Genomic DNA, 15,637 nt, shown 5'->3' on the forward strand with positions numbered 1-15,637 from the left:
TATCTCTTGATTTAATCTCTAACTTTCTTCAGGGTAAAGTCCCTAAAATTTTGAAATTGCCCAGACACTTTCTTTAGACAGATTTGAAGCTACTTTGGACTCCAAATCGGACTTTACAAGGCAAGTTTTCTTATCGTTTCCAAGTTGACATGAGTCCATTAGCACACAAGTACAAAGTCGCAAATCTTTTGCTCTTTATATTGCTCCAAAATACGAGTAGTAAAATGTATTAATAGAAGCAATTTCTTTGACAGCTGACGCTAATGTCGTTTCTACAGAGGGTCGGTGATACATATTGAGTTGGGATTAAATCATGAAAATATGTAAAAATAAGAGGAGTACAATTTGACCACCTCATTGTAAGGAGACTTTGTGCACATAGTATATTCACTATGATATTCATTAGGTTGTAACCATGTGACTAAATAATTAATCTCAGCAAAGAATTATTGGATATGCCTATACAGGAGTCCTTACCTACTCACTTATATAGAGAATACTGATATGAATGCCTTGAGAAAGTCAACATTAGGATAAAACGCAACGGCTGGCAAAGAAATCATTTGTATGGATACATTTTACTTTTCACATTTTGGAGCAATATGAAGGATAAAGCATTTAAAACTGACAGCATTTTGAGCAGGTACTTGTGTGCTAATTTAAAAGAAAATGTGTCTTGTAACTTCTGATTACTGAGTGCACCCTAGCTTCAAATCATTTCAATGTTCTTGCCTTATGTTGGCAGGAGAGGGCACTGTAGTGGCTGTTCTCAAAGTAAATGCGGTAGATTCCATTAGGAATGGATATTGTGTGCAGGATTAAAAAGAGTACTAATTGCTATTGTACATCCTCTACACAGTACTGATATTCAGGCTTCTAATTCCATCCTGGTGGAACCGACATTCACAAAGGTGGTAATACGCTACTAGTGGGCCTGCAGCACTGATTTTGCCACCCACTGAAGTGGCCCTTTAAACCTGTTAGAAAAATATGCTGTTCCCTGTCTTCAGGCTCCCCTTTAGTTCCTCTTCCAGAAAATATTTTGAAACTCTGGGCTCCATCTATTGCCCTCAACTGATGATCTTGTATAACATATCCTTCTCTCGAGATGTTATCCACAATGCCTGGAAACACATGCTTGAAGTACCTCCTCTTACAAAGCCCGCAGTAGAACCTAATCTAACTACCTTCTGACTACCATCCAATTTCTCTTCTTTCTGCTGCTTCCAAAGTCATAGTCATTTGCCAACATACAACTATAATCTTTTTTAGAATCCTCAAACTGTTGCAATATTCAACAGTCAGGTATTCATCCTTCCAATGCTATGGAAACAGCTCTTGTTTCACTACTCAACTGTGTCCCCAAGCAATTAGATGTGGGGCACAGTGCTGCCGTCATCCTACTACTCCTTTTTGCGGCCTCCAACAGGGTCACCTACTCAACCCTCATTGCACGATTGACACGGGTAGGAGCAGGAAACCTGGTTTTAGGTTGGTTTTAAATTTTTTTGTCGGTAATTTTTCCTCCCTAGCAATCACACTTTAAACCTTTATATTTAGGGTGCCACATGGTTCCACTCATCGTTACTCTTTTAAATCTGAATGTTTCGCCAATGGTTTTTCTGATTAGACATTTTAGGCTTTCTTCTTTTCCTACGCCAACAACAAACAACTCATACTGAGAATAAATGGTGGCATTCAGTCGCTTCAATCTTAATTAAGAGGATGTGCGTCAACCATCCCCAACTAAACAACCCATAATTCCTTACCTCTAAATTCCTCCATCACATGAAATTCTAATAGGTGGCCAGACAAATTAGGCATCTTTCCCCTTCCTGTTTCGTCAGATAAGAATCTAGGAGTTGTGTTTAACTCGAATCTAACACTTGGCCACCATTTTTCTAACCTTGTCTCTACTTGTTTTTCTACATACTTATTATAAACATCATACAGCTGCAGTCCAGGCCACTGTCATGGCGAGATTAGACTACTCCAACTCCATCTTTCTTAGCCTACAAAAATACCGTTTTAACTATTGTTGAATGTGGCATCATGCCTTATTCTGAATATCAGGAAATGTTGCCATTATCTCCTCATCTCAATTCGCTTCTTTGGCTGCCCATTGAAAACACTGTGTTTTAAGGTGCTATGTATTTGTCATTGTTCTAATCATCTAAAAGGTCCTATGTACTTTTCACAAGATATGTCCTTGCAAGTTGTATATTTTCCACCTCAACCAAGGTTCCCCAGTTTCCATGCATTCCCAAAACCAGAAAAGGGGGTACTTTGCCACTTTATAACCTTTAAACCACACATGACCTGAGCACAACCAGCACCAGGGACTCTGGTCCCCCGACCCCCGCCGTTACAACCGCAGCACCCTTCATGCTTTCAACCCCAGACGCAGCAACTGCCAGCTCTCGACACCGAGCAACACCCAAGACCCATTCTCCTGCAGTCACTGCCGCTGCACATTCACCCACCTCCTGATTCCAGCAGCTGCCCCCAAGCGGCCAAATGCCAGTGTACACAAGCCATTGAACTGTATCCTCTTCAATGTACGCTCCTTGCACAGACACCCTATAGAAATCTAGGACCTTAACACTCACATGCCTGACGTCGCCTTCCTCACAGAGACCTGGACGAATGCAAGCTCGGCACCCGACATCGCAACCGCCATCCCCGACAGATACAAGATCCTGAGTAAAGACCTCCCCACCCACCTAGGAGGAGGCCGTGCTATCATCCCCAAAAGCTCTCTCCGATTGACAACCACTGACTCGGATGACGCCTTGCACCCCATGGAACACACCCGCTTCGAAATCCAAATCAACCCCAGAACGACGCTCCGCAGAACACTGGTCTACAGATTGCCTGGCCCCCAAGCTCCGTTCACCAATGTCATTGCCGACCTCATCGCACCCCACACCATCGTCTCCACAGACTACATACTACTCTGAGATCTTCGCCATCTTACAGGAACTTGCCAAACCCAACAGCGAAACAACTGGCATCCCTACCTCCCAAGACCTCTGCAACTGATTCAGCTCCTTCTTTCACCTCAAGGCCAAGACGCACTACGACAATTTCGACGACCAAGACCTCTGCACCGCCCCAAACCCCACCCCCAGTGATCCAACAGACCCTTCTTAACTGGACCCCACTCACAACAGAAGACTCCCTAAAGACCATGAAGAGCATCCACTCACAAGCACCTTCTGGCCCCTGCCTGTAGCACACCGTCCACAGGGCTGCCACAGCCATCGCACCTGAACTACGTTGAACCATCAACTGCGCCCTCAAGACCGCCACATTCCCCGACAACTAAAAGTGTGCAGAAGTCAACCCCATCCTAAAGAAAGCGTCCGCAGACCTGACCAACCTCAAGAACGTCAGGCCAATCTCACTGCTTCCTTTTGCAGCCAATGTCCTCGAAAAGGCCGCTGACACCCAGCTAGCATACTTCATCAAAGCCAACAAAATCCTAGAAACCTCTCAATCTGGATTCTGTAACAACCACAGCACTGAGACGACCCTCCTAGCCGCCACAGACAACATCTGTGCCCTCCTTGACCAAGGCCAAGCAGCAGCCCTCATCCCCCTGACCCTATCAGCAGCCTTTGACACCATCTCCCACCACACTCTAGCCACCAGACTCCACAACGATGGCATCCAAGGAAAGGCCCTAGGCTGGTTACGCTCATTCCTCACAGGCAGAACACAGAGAATTAAACTCCTGCCCTTCCTCTCAGAACCGACAGAGATCAGATGCGGAGTTCCCCAAGGATCCTCCCTCAGCCCCACCCTCTTCAACATCTACAGGGCCCCCCTCGCAGCCATCGACAGAAACCATGTGCTCAACATCGTCTCCTATGCCGATGACGCCCAGCTCATCCTCCCACTCACCAAGGAACCCGACATCAGCAGGCACAACTTCCAAGAATGGATGAAAGCCGTCGCAACCTGGATGAAGAACAGCTGCCTGAAACACAACTCAGGGTCGGGCTGAGGCATGAGCCCTGGGGTACGCCGCAGATGAGGTCAGTAGCTTCGGATCGGTACGGGGGAGGCGGACTCTCTGGGTTCTGCCGGAGAGGAAGGACGTGGTCCAGTCTAGGGCCTTCTCCTGGATTCCGGCTTCTTGGAGGCGTGTTCTTAGTGTGCGGTGGGAGACCGTGTCGAAGGCGACTGACAGGTCCAGGAGGATGAGGGCTGAAGTTTCACCTTTGTCTGGTTGGCGCCGGATGTCGTCTGTGGCGGCGATGAGGGCTGTCTCGGTGCTGTGGTTCCGTCTGAATCAGGACTGCAATGGGTCTAGGATGTTGTTGTCCTCAAGGTTGCGGGTTATCTGAGTGTTGGCGATTTTCTCGATGACCTTCGCCGGGGAGGGGAGCAGGGAGATGGGCCGGAAGTTCTTGAGGTCCTTGGGGTCCGCCTTGGGCTTTTTGAGGAGCGCGTTGATTTCGGCGTGCTTCCAGCTTTCCGGGAATGTTGCTGTGTCGAAGGAGATGTTGATGACCTTCTGTAGTTGGGGTGCGATGGTAACGTCTGCTTTGTTGAACACGTGGTGCGGGCAGGGGACTGCTGGCGATCCTGAGCGGATGGAGTTCATGATCTTGCGTGTCTGATCGTCGTTGGCGTGGGTCCAGGAGGTCAGCTGGTTGGTGCAGGTGGTGTTCGGGGAGGGGTCTGTCGTTGTCGGGGCAGACGGGGTGTTGAAACTGTCATGGATGTCGGCGATCTTGCAATGGAAGAAGGTGGCCAGTGAGTCGCACAGTCCTTGCGAGGGTGGGATGTCGTTGGTGTTGGCGCTGGGGTTGGAGAGTTCCTTTACTATGCTAAAAAGCTCTTTGCTGTTGTGTGTGTTGGTATCCATGCGGGCTTTGAAGGAAGATCTCTTAGTTGTTCTGAATAGGTGATGGTGTCTGCGGATGGTGTCCTTGTGGGCTGCTTGGCTGTCTGGCGTGCGGTCATGGAGCCATTTCTTCTCCAGCTTCCGGCATGTGTGTTTGATTGATTGATAAACCTTAGAACATTCTTCCTTCATCCCTGTGGTTCGCCTCTCATATAGATTTGAGAAAAGTTCTCAAATTCCACCTATTTGTAAGTTAGCTGTATATTTACTTCCAGGCATCATCTGCTTTATGTTTGCTTAGCACCATGACACCCATTGTTTGGTAACAGCACTCTTTACTGGTCTGTAATTCATTCATTCATTAAGTCATTCATGGCATCCCTCCCTGTATGGCGACCCATCAGCTGGGACAAGAAGGATCAGCCATGCGCCTTCATGCCAATCATGGGTAGAGTTTAATACGTTATTGTATTTATATGTCTGTAAGAAAAACCTATAGAAGGGTATATTATTATATCATTGAGCAGGACAAAAAATCCTATGAAGTCTAAAAATTCCAGAGCCATGTCCTCGTTGCATGGGAACACAAGTAACCACAGACATGCTTAAGTCTTGTTGGGCCATTTTGGTGACGTGCAGTTACTGCATCATGGCACAATGATCTAGGGGACCCATATTGGGGATACCTGTTGTCCTCGGGCTGTCTCACTGAGGAAACAAATAAAAGTGATGGGTGGAATACATGATGTTACCTCGGCCATTAGTAATGAGTCGGCCATTAGTACTGATCATCCCTTTTGCTCACTGTGCCACTACAGAGAGAGACCAACTACATACACATCAGTCTCAGCCCGCTCAAAAGTTGACAGTCTATCCTAAACTATTAGGCAAGGTCTCGTCTGCAGGAGAACTTTAACAACGCAAGACATGTTTCGTCAATGAGGCTCAATTTCTGTCCTGTAGTGTTTCGTCATACCTTATCACAGTTTTTCACTGAGAAAACGAATGAATGATTAATTGAATGCCTCGGTTATCTCATTTCTAGTAATTGCTTGTGCCGCCTCCTAATGTATAGTATTTTTGCTCACTGTGCAACTATGACAGGAGTCAACCATATGCAAACCAGTCTTGGCCCTGCCCCATATGGGCAAGCAGCAGGAACTGTTAGGTCCCGTCCACTCTGCACTGCATGGGAACACGTATGCTGTGCACAGTACATTACCAGTAGATGAGCTTTGTTCCTGCTTTCCTTCCACCACACTTCTTTTTCTTTTTCCCATTGTCACAGACTTGTATATTTTTATAAACGTTTCCCTTGAAGGGACTGGACCTTCAAGAAATCACTTTATTCGCATTCTTACTACCAAACAAGGTCCTCCCAAGAAATATTAGAATAGAGGTTACCCCTCTCCTTTCTACCAGCATCTGTAAGGCATAACTAAACCATGGGTGAGTGCTTCAATGAGAACGGTCTAGAATGGTCTAGAACACTGAAACTTGCAAAACACGGTTGAGAAGAATCAACCATGTTTTACTCGATTACAGGGCAGTTACAAGACAGTTAAAGGACATGTGCCCTCTTTCTTAGAGCATTTAAAGCCCATTACTGTCGTTACTAATGGGGATTTAATGCAACAATTATATCCAGCCAGGTGTCATCACGTCTGAAGCCTTCCCAGGAGCGTGTAAGAAACCTGGGTCTAGAGTGAGACGCCACAGAAGATTATCAACCAGCTCTAAAGTGTTCACAGGTACAAAAGAGGGACGTCCTATGAGACAGGTGCCTGCGGGAATGAACTCAGTAACTGAAAAAGGGGAAAACATTTTTAGAGAAAGGGCCATTGGCATGTTAGAATATAAGCATTCCAATGGAGGCTGAGAGACAGTAACTGCAAGCGTCAACGCAGAACACCTGGGAGTTTCACAAGTAACATGCCGAGAAGACTGATTGTGCACTTAGCACATGGTTTGTGAGAATTTCCCTCCGATCCCTGATGCATATTATGAATGTGTATATAACACACGTTTTCTGAGAATCAAAATAGTTGCATTTTCTAAAAAGTTGATAATGCTTTCACAGCAATTTGAGCATTTTGTAAGGCGAGAATCCGTTGTAATTAAACAATATTTACTTGTCTTTAACTTTTTTCTCTTCTTCTATCATGTTCTCAATGTGCCTACCTCTCCTTGTCTTTCGATTGCTCTCATGCCTCATCTTCCTCTTATCCCCTGTCCCAGGTAATATGCTGCTGTGTCTCTCTACCACGTGGCTTTCCAAAGTTCCATCGAAATCCCACCCTGACCAGTGCACTCTTCTTGTGCAGAAAGCTGTGACCTTCGACCTTGGTGGACGGAGTTATTTGGACGAGTTTACGACCCCTCGTCGTGTCACCTATTTCACGGCCTCCTTTGAGGTACCTCGATCGGAGTGCCTGTCAGGGCTAGTGGCTCTCAGCTGTGACTTGGATTGTCCATCAGGAGGCTCTGACTCACTGGCCCACCTCCTGGAGGACAAGCTGGCAACGCGCCTGCTTCTCAGCCGGGCTGGCCTGGCAGTGCCAACAACCCTTGCTTTCACATATAGAAGAGCGCATGAGCCAAGCAGGCACGTGCGCACGGTGGTGCTCAACCAGAAGGAGGGGGAGGAGAACCTGCTTCAGGAGGAGATCGAGGACTTCCTGCAGTCCAACAGCCGGATCAATGTCCAGCAGGTAAGCCTCGGTGCTGGAGCCTTCATAGAACTTCTGCTGTGTTACATATGCCTTAGCCTCTCTCTCTGTCTCACTGACTCTTTCTCTCGTTTTCTATGTATCTCTCTATCTCATTTATTCATTAGTTCCTTTCCCTTTCTCCTGTATCTTTTGTTATGTCTGTCCACATCTCTGGGTGCTTGTCTCTTTTTGGCCATCTTTTTTCCTCTATTTCTCATTTGTTTTTTGCTCTTTGTCTTCTACCTCTCTTTTCTTGTATTCAAGAACACAAACAGCAACAAACCAACACACATCAAATAATTTTAGAAAAAGTAAAAAAGTAGCTAACTATCAGAAAGTGTTACGAATATGTGTGAAATTCCAGCCATGCTCTGTAGTAGGCGGAGTCACCTTAAGCCTTCTTAATAAGCTGTAAAGAGCAAGTTACTTCCGTTCGGTAATGCTCTTTCTGGCCTATACTTTATCTGACCACGTTTTATTCACATCAGTGTACTCCCCAGACCCCAAGACTGAATCCGGAAATTTGTCTCCAGCAATAGTCCCACATCCCGCTATTGGTGCTCTGCGAGTGGCTGTGCGTTGACTCCCTAAAAATAAGAGACCTGAGCCACGAATAATAAGCATCAGCCCTCAGTTTATTGTCTGTCGTGTTCCGCACCTTAAGACGTTGAATGTACATAATTGGTAGTATCAGTGTGAAGATAGCTAACTTAGCACCTTTTTTAGATGTTAAAAATAGGATGCTCCACAGAACTGGGAGGTGGGATGGCAGTGAGGCATTTGTGGTTAGATAGAGTATCCACCAGAAAGCGCGTTCCCAAAGGTAAATAACTTGTTCTTCTGCTGGCATTTCTAACCACAGATTCCTCACCTTAGAACAGATACCAATGCAGACCCTCCCCAGGTGGAAGGTGTTCGGAGTGGACTCAGATCTCTAAGTCTTGCACAATTGAGCAAGTGGAATGACTATTTCCCTGGTCATGGGTATCTAGGCAGTAGTGCTTTGTGATCGTATGCACTGATGCAAACATCGCAGCGCAGGAGATGTCAAGGACAGGAACTCCATGTGCCAATGCAATGGTAGCAGCTTTAGCCCTGGTGGAAGGGGCTTTTTGACCTGCCAGCAGGTGTTTTTTGGCCAGTGCCTAGCAAATCTTAATGTACAGGGCTATCCGCCAGGACATGGGCCTCTTTTGCACAGTAGTTCCTCTCTTTACCTCAGAGAACCCCCCATTAAAAATAAATCGTCCACATGGTGTTCCTTGGTACAGTCAATCTAAAAGCTTAGGCCCTTAGGGGTTCAGTGGACGCTAATGAAGCTTCTCCTTATCTTTCGAGGGCTGAAGAGAGGTTAAGAACATAGGCAGGATGATATATTATATGTAGGCAAGAAGGCTGTCATGCCTGTTTGGACAAAAGGTGCTACACGGTAGATGCATCAACAGTGCCTGAAGCTGTAGGACATCTAAGGGGTTCCCTCTGTGCACTGAAGGTGCATGTAGACTTCTGGCGCTCTCTTAAGCTACCCACCATGGCGCACTTAGCACTTTCCAAGATTGTGATGTTACAGGGAATACTATACCACTTCACAAACCTACTGCTTTGGATCCCTCTCTCCTGGTTCATGCAGCTCCATATGTTACTGAGGGAGGTGATCTCGGATGGTGGGGCTGCAGAGTTTCAAAGGAGATACTGCAAAGTCCTGTGTGGGAGGAAGGGTTCAGCCCCCCAGACTTTGAGGTGTGTTACCTGGCTGCTCAATGGGTGGTCAAGACTGATTTGCATATAGCTGCGTCTGAACTCTTTATGTAATAGCATTCATTTCATGGTTGGAAACATACAATTAGCAATATACAGTTAGAAACAGCACTGCATTGAATGTATTGACAACCACAAGAAACTTGGTGCAACAACAAACGTGAATAAATAGTGCAAGTGGCGACGCAAGTGGAAGAAGAGAGAAAACAGCGTGGTCGGCGCACTGTATGTGAGGTGCAAATTATCTACAGTGAGTGGCTAAGGGCGGCGCATGTGACATAGTGATATCACATAGGGCACAATTAGTTTGGTAGGTTTAGAGCCACTAAGGAGAGGTGCGCCTATTAATTAGGCTGTTGGGTCGACGGCGTTTCGATCCGGACCATTTCGGATCATCATCAGGACTGGTTGTCTGAATAAAGTAGTGCTTTCACCATCCTTGTAAATTCGGAATCTTGGGCAATCCTTGTAAATTGGAATACTTGTAGACTGCGGGGAGGTATGAATAGGGTGATCACCAGAGATCGAGTCGCTGGATGAGGCCGGAGAAGGCTCGCTATCGATTTCGCCTCTGACTCAGCCGAGTTGGAGAGGGTTGTGCTGGTTCACCTCCGCGTTATGTTCGGCCGCGCTAGTCAGCCGTGTCTGGTCAGCGCTGTCTAAGTCAGCGTGTCCCATACCAGGTATCGGACACGACTCGATCTCTGCCAACAACAGCCTAATTAATAGGCGCACCTCTCCTTAGTGGCTCTAAACCTACCAAACTAATTGTGCCCTATGTGATATCACTATGTCACATGCGCCGCCCTTAGCCACTCACTGTAGATAATTTGCACCTCACATACAGTGCGCCGAACACGCTGTTTTCTCTCTTCTTCCAATTGCGTCGCCACTTGCACTATTTATTCACGTTTGTTGTTGCACCAAGTTTCTTGTGGTTGTCAATACATTCAATGCAGTGCTGTTTCTAACTGTATATTCCTAATTGTATGTTTCCAACCATGAAATGAATGCTATTACATAAAGATGAATAACTATCTTTTGACTTAAAAAAATGAATAATCTCCTTCTTGTCTACGACAGCAATGCTATGTGCATGCTATACATAACTGTCTACTGACTTTTACCTTTCAGGACATTGTGTGATAATTGTACTTTCCTACCCAGTCCTGACCTGGTCTATGGGTTATACTCCTGTCTTATCTACAAAAAAAATCTTTAAAGGGAAGCACATTCATTTCATCAAAATAGAAAAGGGGGCTTATGCGTCGTTCAATAGGGACAGGCGCCATTTTGGTAGGAGAAATATCCAATTTTAGCAGTATATTTCATTACACAACAATGCATCTCATGTACAAACAATTAAATGCCCGATATTTTTATCATTTCAAATGCATTTTGCAATGTCCGTGATCTTGCCGTGGATCAGCATGATGCCCTCTATCCCATATAATAAAGCCATATATAGGCCCAAAATCCATGCTTCCAATAAATTACAAAGAACTAACTACAAAAAAGAAAAATTGTTTCAACATGATTTCAATAAATTAATTCTTTCATTATTATTTGCCAAGATGTACTATTAATTCTTCTCCACTATTTAATCCGTTTCGGGATTTAGTGCCAAGGTCTATGATATAACGGGACTCTAACCTTCTTAATTTCAATACTCTATCCCCCCTCTTACATGTGGGGGTACATGGTCAATGCTGAAATATCATAACAGATCCCTGTTACTGTTATGCTTTACAAAAAAGTGGTGCGCCACTGGGTAATTGAAATCCTTTTTTGTGATAGCACGCATGTGGTCTACGACTCTTAATTTCACCATATTAATAGTGCTCCCTACGTAATTTAATCCACAGGGGCACGTCAGGCAATATACTGCATGGGTAGTCTGGCATGTCATAAATTTATTGATCTTTTTGTCCCCCTTCAGTCCCCTGATTGTATATGTTGAGACCCTTTTACTGGAGACACAAGCTTTACACCTCCCACAGGGAATAAAAAACTTTCATATCTTTTAAAGTTCCCTGTCTGGGCGAAGTGTTTTCTAAATGATTATGAACCAGGCTATCTTTTAGAGAACGGGCCTTCCTATAGGTGAAAGAAAAAAAAAAAAAAAAATATATATATATATATATATATATATATATATATATCACAACAAACCCTCCTTTCCTTCCAAGAAGGCACACTGACGCTGGCTGGGTTGCTTAGAAAACTGCTTTAATGATGAACAGCATGACAGCAAGAGGCTACCTGAGCCCAACGTTTCTGCTCTTTCAAGCCTTGATCACGGGCGGTGCCTCTCTGTAACTTTGAATAGCCCACGTGACATCTCTTTTATCGACGCGGGCCGTATTCTTCCACAGAGTGCGCGCAGGTAAATTAGTTTTATTTCAAAAGTGAACGCCAGCATATTAAAGTTCTACTGCTGAATTGCGCACACCAGTCTTGAGTATTTAATGGTCCCTTCGCGCATTAACTTTAATATGCTGGCGTTCATTTTTGAAATAAAACTAATTTACCTGCGTGCACTCTGTGGAAGAATACGGCCCGCATCGATAAAAGAGATGTTACGTGGGCTATTCAAAGTTACAGAGAGGCACCGACCGTGATCAAGGCTTGAAAGAGCAGAAACGTTGGGCTCAGGTAGCCTCTTGCTGTCATGCTGTTCATCATTAAAGCAGTTTTCTAAGCAACCCAGCCAGCGTCAGTGTGCCTTCTTGGACGGAAAGGAGGGTTCGTTGTGATATTTACTGGAAGCCGCGCACCAGACACACTGGCCGCCCTTCAAGGTTCGGGCTTGGTTTGCACGGCATTTGTGTGGCGATTCAATTGTTGGAGCCCGACCTGCTTGCCCCCTGTGACGGTGTTGCGGAGGGAGGCGAGCTGGGAGCAGAAGGACAGATGTCCGAATTGCAGGCTGGAAGTGCTTTGGATAAGCAGTGAGTGAAACAAGAAATCATGAACTGGGCAAGAATGTTACCTTTATGAAATGCGCGTAGGGACCATTAAATACTCAAGACTGATGTGCGCAATTCAGCAGTAGAACTTTAATATGCTGGCGTTCACTTTTGAAATAAAGCTAATTTACCTGCGTGCACTCTGTGGAAGAATACGGCCCGCGTCGATAAAAGAGATGTCACGTGGGCTATTCAAAGTTACAGAGAGGCACCGCCCGTGATCAAGGCTTGAAAGAGCAGAAACGTTGGGCTCAGGTAGCCTCTTGCTGTCATGCTGTTCATCATTAAAGCAGTTTTCTAAGCAACCCAGCCAGCGTCAGTGTGCCTTCTTGGAAGGAAAGGAGGGTTCGTTGTGATATTTACTGGAAGCCGCGCACCAGACACACTGGCCGCCCTTCAAGGTTCGGGCTTGGTTTGCTCGCCATTTGTGTGGCGATTCAATTGTTGGAGCCCGACCTGCTTGCCCCCTGTGACGGTGTTGCGGAGCGAGGCGAGCTGGGAGCAGAAGGACAGATGTCCGAATTGCAGGCTGGAAGTGCTTTGGATAAGCAGTGAGTGAAACAAGAAATCATGAACTGGGCAAGAATGTTACCTTAATGAATGCGCGAAGGGACCATTAAATACTCAAGACTGGTGTGCGCAATTCAGCAGTAGAACTTTAATATGCTGGCGTTCCCTTTCGAAATAAAACTAATTTACCTGCGCGCACTCTGTGGAAGAATACGGCCCGCGTCAATAAAAGAGATGTCACGTGGGCTATTCAAAGTTACAGAGAGGCACCGCCCGTGATCAAGGCTTGAAAGAGCAGAAACGTTGGGCTCAGGTAGCCTCTTGCTGTCATGCTGTTCATCATTAAAGCAGTTTTCTAAGCAACCCAGCCAGCGTCAGTGTGCCTTCTTGGAAGGAAAGGAGGGTTCGTTGTGATATTTACTGGAAGGCGCGCACCAGACACACTGGCCGCCCTTCAAGGTTCGGGCTTGGTTTGCTCGGCATTTGTGTGGCGATATATATATATATATATATATATATATATATATATATATATATATATATATATATATATATATATATATATATATATTCCAAACAGAGTCCGGTCGGGGTAAGGGCTGTCAGCAGGGCGGTCCGCGTTCAGTGTACCGGAAACCCTGTAACATAGCGCTTCAATACCATCCAATCAAGAAAGTATCACGAACACTGAGGTTAGTGTTGCAGCAGAGATTTAATGCAGCTGCATTACCATTCAATGCAAATTGAAACAATAATAAGCAACACTAACCTCAGTGTCCGTGATTCTTTCTTGATTGGATGGTAATGAAGTGCTATATATATATATATATATATATTTCAGCTCCAAAATCCTTCATTTATATTGTTGCTGGCTGGTTGAATAAAACCTTTGAAAGATACCCCGTGAGTGCGGAGAATTCCTTTATAAACGAAGGATTTTGGAGCTGAAATATTTAGCGGTATCCATGACCGCTTTCCGCACCCGTCTAAGAGTGCGCCGTAAACTGTGGAAAATCGGAGCATTTATATATATATATACATATATATATATATATATATATCTAGATATCTAGTACACAAAAATGAAAATATAGTAACAGTTCAATTTAAAAACATTAAATAAATTACCAAACAAACAGAATATAAAAATAAAAAAACACATTTGCAAAAAATATTATCGACATTGAAAAACAGATAAAAATATAAACAAATACTAAAAATTAAAATTATAGACACATATTTAAAAAATATATATTCAACTAATATTTGGAAAAGTATTGGAGTCTGGGAACAATAGATATACTATTTCCACTCCAGTTTATTGAACAGTAGAGAAATTGTAGGACTTCAAAGAGTTTAAATATATTAATTCCAATTCCACTCTGTGCAACAGTAGGTAAAGCGTTGGACTTCAGAGGGGTAAGATTTACTGCTCACACTCCAGTCTTTGCAACTGTTGGGAAATCTTTGGACTTTGACGGGGTTACATTTACTATTCCCACTCCAGTCTAGGCAACAGCTGGCAAAGAGTTGGACTTCGGACAGGTTAAATTTACTATTCCCTTTCCAGTCTGGAAAGTGTTGGACTCTGGAATGGGAAGATTTACTGTACTCTCTGCAACAGTAGGGAAAGCGTTGGACTTCAAAGGGGTTAAATGTGCAAATCGCACTCCAGTCTGTGCAACAGTAGGGAAAGCATTGGAATTCAAAGGGGTAAGATTTACGATTCCCATTACAGTCAGTGCAACAGTAGGGAAAGTGTTGGACTCTGGAATGGGAAGATTTACTATTCTAAACTCCACATTCTGCAACAGTAGGGAAAGCGTTGAACTTCAAAGGGGTTAGATGTACAATTCACACTCCAGTCTGTGCAACAGTAGGAAAAGCATTGGACTTCAAAGGGGTAAGATTTACTATTCCCAATCCAGTCTAACCAATAGTAGGTAAACTACTTCACTTCAAACACATTACATACTTGACTAACTCTTATAATGTAGAAAAAAATGTAAGGCTCTAAACATAGACATTATTACTTAACATAAAACATAAATAAACATTAAAAGAAATGAATAACAATTATCCAATTTACAAAAAGTCATAAACAATGTAATAATTAGTATTCAATTTTAAAATATTGCTTATGTATTACTTAATTAACCTTCCACCCTAGACCCCTACAAACCTAACAATCCACACCAAAAATATAATGAAAATAAACAAGTATAACACAGTTTACATAAATGTTAAAAAGTTACATAAATATAAACAATTGATAGTTAATTGTTAATTATCACTTGATAAACTTCCCACCCTACAAAAACATTACACAGTTTACTTAATTATTAATCAATTACATATTTAATTATACAGTCATTATTATAATATTGTAGTTATTATGTAATTAACTTCCTACCATATATTCCTACAAACCTAGAAATCCATAACTATAATGTAACAAAAATTTATCAATATTCCATATTGTTCATAATTAATAATCAATAAAATAATTCATAATACATTATTAATTATGTGTTCATTAATTATTACTTACTTATCTTCCCACCTTATACCCCTACAAACTCAGCAGCCGGCAGCTAAACTTTGACTATAATGTATGATCATTACACAATTTACATAATTAGTAATCAATTAAATAATTACCAATACATTATAAATAAATTGCTAGTACATTTTTACCTAAATAACTTCACACTCTATACCCCTACATATATGGCAACCTGTACTTAAAATATAAGTATAATACATTGATATTACATAGCATACACAAGGATCATCTATCACATACTTTTTCAAATCGTAAATACTTACCTTCC

At 43.6% G+C, this 15,637-nt stretch overlaps 1 protein-coding gene across 1 annotated transcript in view; it reads left to right on the forward strand.

Annotated features, from left to right (window-relative positions):
* The window catches only part of LOC144775216 (carnosine synthase 1-like), a 543,733-nt gene that overhangs the window by 339,019 nt on the left and 189,077 nt on the right, over positions 1-15,637 (forward strand). The window contains exon 5 of the mRNA XM_078659222.1: positions 7,094-7,566. Within this exon, the coding sequence (XP_078515348.1) occupies positions 7,094-7,566 (473 nt within the window). The remainder of the gene's footprint in view (positions 1-7,093; positions 7,567-15,637) is intronic.

The sequence above is a fragment of the Lissotriton helveticus genome, chromosome 1_1, assembly GCF_964261635.1.
Source record: "Lissotriton helveticus chromosome 1_1, aLisHel1.1, whole genome shotgun sequence".
Lineage (NCBI taxonomy): Eukaryota > Metazoa > Chordata > Amphibia > Caudata > Salamandridae > Lissotriton > Lissotriton helveticus.